This window comes from Octopus bimaculoides, chromosome 7 (genome assembly GCF_001194135.2).
Source record: "Octopus bimaculoides isolate UCB-OBI-ISO-001 chromosome 7, ASM119413v2, whole genome shotgun sequence".
Classification (NCBI taxonomy): domain Eukaryota; kingdom Metazoa; phylum Mollusca; class Cephalopoda; order Octopoda; family Octopodidae; genus Octopus; species Octopus bimaculoides.
Genome location: NC_068987.1, coordinates 61849892 through 61853023, shown reverse-complemented (window position 1 = coordinate 61853023; position 3132 = coordinate 61849892). Strand labels below are relative to the sequence as shown.

At 37.9% G+C, this 3132-nt stretch overlaps 1 protein-coding gene across 2 annotated transcripts in view; it reads right to left on the bottom strand.

The window, feature by feature from the left end:
• LOC106884520 (phospholipid-transporting ATPase ABCA7) overlaps positions 1-3132 on the bottom strand; it is a 289592-nt gene that overhangs the window by 217206 nt on the left and 69254 nt on the right. For both annotated transcript variants that reach the window (XM_052969717.1, XM_052969718.1), the window contains exon 2: positions 2885-2987. In XM_052969717.1, coding sequence (XP_052825677.1) covers positions 2885-2950 — 66 coding nt within the window. In that variant the 5' untranslated portion in view covers positions 2951-2987. The remainder of the gene's footprint in view (positions 1-2884; positions 2988-3132) is intronic.

Genomic DNA, 3132 nt, shown 5'->3' with positions numbered 1-3132 from the left:
GCTCCAATTTGATTTGGCAGAGTTCCTACAGCTGGATGCCCTTCCTACCAACCACTCCAAGAGTGTAGTGGGTGCTTTTACGTGCCACCGGCACGAAGGCCAGTCAGGCGGTACTGGCAATGGCCATGCTCAAAATGGTCTATTTTACGTGCCACTTGCACAGGAGGCAGTCCAGTGGCACTGACAATGATCGTGCTCGAATGTCTTTACATGTGCCAGGAAGGCGAAGCTGGGCACAAGTGCCAGGAAGGCGAAGCTGGGCACATGTGCCATCATAATTTCGCTTTTGCTTGCCCCAACAGGTCTTCGCAAGCCGAGTTTTGTGTCCAATGAAGGAGACGACGTTGGCATGGGTGCCAGTCGTCGAATTTAGTTCGATTTCGCTTTCACTTGCCTCAACAGGTCTTCGCAAGCGGAGTTTAGTGTCCAATGAAGGAAAGGTACAGACAACAAATTCTCCCACTTTCTAAATTAGAGCCCAGCATTTTGATCCTTTACTAATAAGTTCTCAGTTAATCTGCAAAATCCCTTACTATGCTATTTCTCAACTAAGGAACCTCTGTAATTCACTCTCCACAAATAAACTCACTACCTTTACTTCCCATTTTGCTTCCAAGTCCACAATGCACACACAAAAAAAAATCTTTCTGAATTTTCTTTCTCAGCTCCACCTTCCACACCACAAAATGTAAATGCTTCTTTGGTCACTCCAACCCAACAAGGATACCAACACTGAGGCATTCCAGTTGAACATTACCAACTTTACTTCATCTAATTGATAAAAACAGGTTTGGTAATTCAAATAGGAAAAATAGAAATCAAAACAGCAGTGTATATATACATACAAATATGTGTGTGTGTGTGTGTGTGTGTGTGTGTGTGTGTGTATTATTAATATTGAGCAGAAGTAACAAAGTGACACAAGGGCCAGGAGTTTCATGCTAACACACGAAACTCTTAGCCCTTGAGTCACCCTATTGCTTCTGCTAAATATTAACAAAAACATTAACAAAAGTAAGAATATTCTAAATTCAGATCCCCATCCAGGTTTAACTTTATATACCATCCACCCCTACCCACCCCACAGTGAAAACAAAAAAGTAAGGAAACTGATTCGAACTGTTTTTTTTTTTCAGTCTGTTTCCCAACAACATGGTTCTGGGAATAGTCTCACTGCAAGGCGCCTTGGCCAAGTGTCTTTTACTATAGCCTTGGGCTGACCAAAGCCTTGTGAGTAAATCTGGTAGAAGGAAACTGAAAGAAACCTACTCTGTGTCTGTGAGTGTGTGTGTATATGTATGTGTGAATGTATGTGTGTATGTGTGTGTCTTTGTGTTTGTCCCACACCACCACTTGACAACTGGTGTTGGTCTGTTTACATCAAAATAACTTAGCAGTTTGGCAAAAGATAATGATAGAATAAGTACCAGGCTTTAAAAAAAAATAAGTACTAAGGTCGATTCAATCTACTAGAATTCTTCAAGTGGTGCCCCAGCATGGTCACAGTTTAATGACTGAAGCAAGTAAAAGATAGAACATAAAAGATACTCCCTGAATTGTGGGCCTTGTGCCTAGAGTTAAAGAATATTGAAGAAGAGAAAGAAAACGGAAATAGGAAAGCTTCTGACAGATAGGTATTCATCTTCCTACACAGACTCAACATGGAGGCCTATATCAAGTGCCTGGTGGAGGTAGTGCTGCCCTGGGTCAAGAAGATGGTTGCTGGAAGACTCTATATCTGGTAACAGGTTTCTGTAACATGCCACACAGTCATGGCTGTCAGACAATTTCTGCAACCACATCACCTTTAACATCTGGCCACCTAACTCCCCACACTGCAATCGCCTTCATTATTATGTGTGGGGTACAATTGGGTGAGAGACCAACAAAACTCCTTGTAACCCCAAAGATGAACTGAAGGCAAGGATAATGGCAACATTCACCAACTTAAACAAGGAGACTGTCCAGAAGAGTTGCGGGAGATTCTGAAGTCGTCTGGAAGCCATGGTTGAAGCCAATGGCGATTTTATTGAATAAATTTACTCTCTAGTATTTCAAGATATTTTTATGTAATTTTGGTAAATATATCTGTTAAAATGAGATGTCAGTGTTATTTTCATTTTTGCATAATTTAGATAACAGTTTATTCACAGCACGCTGTATATATTTCAATTACTGCTAAGACACTAAGTACAGTCAACAGTGACACACATATAAATAAGAATGTTATAAAAGAAAGATATGACAGTATCAATAGATTTGTCCAACACACATTTTTCCTCATACAAAGATAAATTTTCTTGACAGGCAGCCATGTACTTAAGATTACTTATTCCTCACTCAGTTATATGCACTCATCTGATTTATTAGCCAACAAGTGACATGCTACCAAGAGTAGATAAAACTTCCTAAAATTACATGCAATCATTATAAAATAAGAACAACAACATATTAAACAGTGAAGTTTTAAACCTATGTCTCTAAAAAAAAAAAAAGAAGACACAACGGTCATAACTGAAACTTATTTGATCATAAGTCTGTGGCTTAACCCTTTGCTTGTCTTGTGTATCACATGTGACATGCAGGACATATTTCCCTGGTGTACATGCATCATATATGATACACATTCCTAATTTTTGCTTTTATTTTTTTTCAACAACTATAGTAACTTGGGACTTATGAAAAGAAAGCTTTATATTACACAGAACATATGAAACAAGGTCTAACTAAGAGTCTGAAAACAAGCATGGATGCTTAGAATAAAGTTATGAAAATGCTTTGGACAGGGAAAAGGTTAACAACAATTCGTGTATATCTATAGATAGTGAAAAATAAAAATCAATGATACTGAAAATTTCAAATGACTTCTGAAAGTTTTACTTACAAAATTTCTCTTATGTAAAGTTAAGTTCTTCCATGTCAATATAGTTAAATGTCTGAAAGATTCCATCACAGAATTCTTTGTCTATATCATACTGAGAAAATGTCTGCAAAAGAGAAAAAGAAAATAACATATAAATTATGAGGTATGAATGTGGATTTGTGTGTGTATGAATACATACATATTAACTTTATCTCTCTCTCTCTCTCTTTCTGTTCCAACTGGAGTATCCCTGTATCTCCTCTATAGCA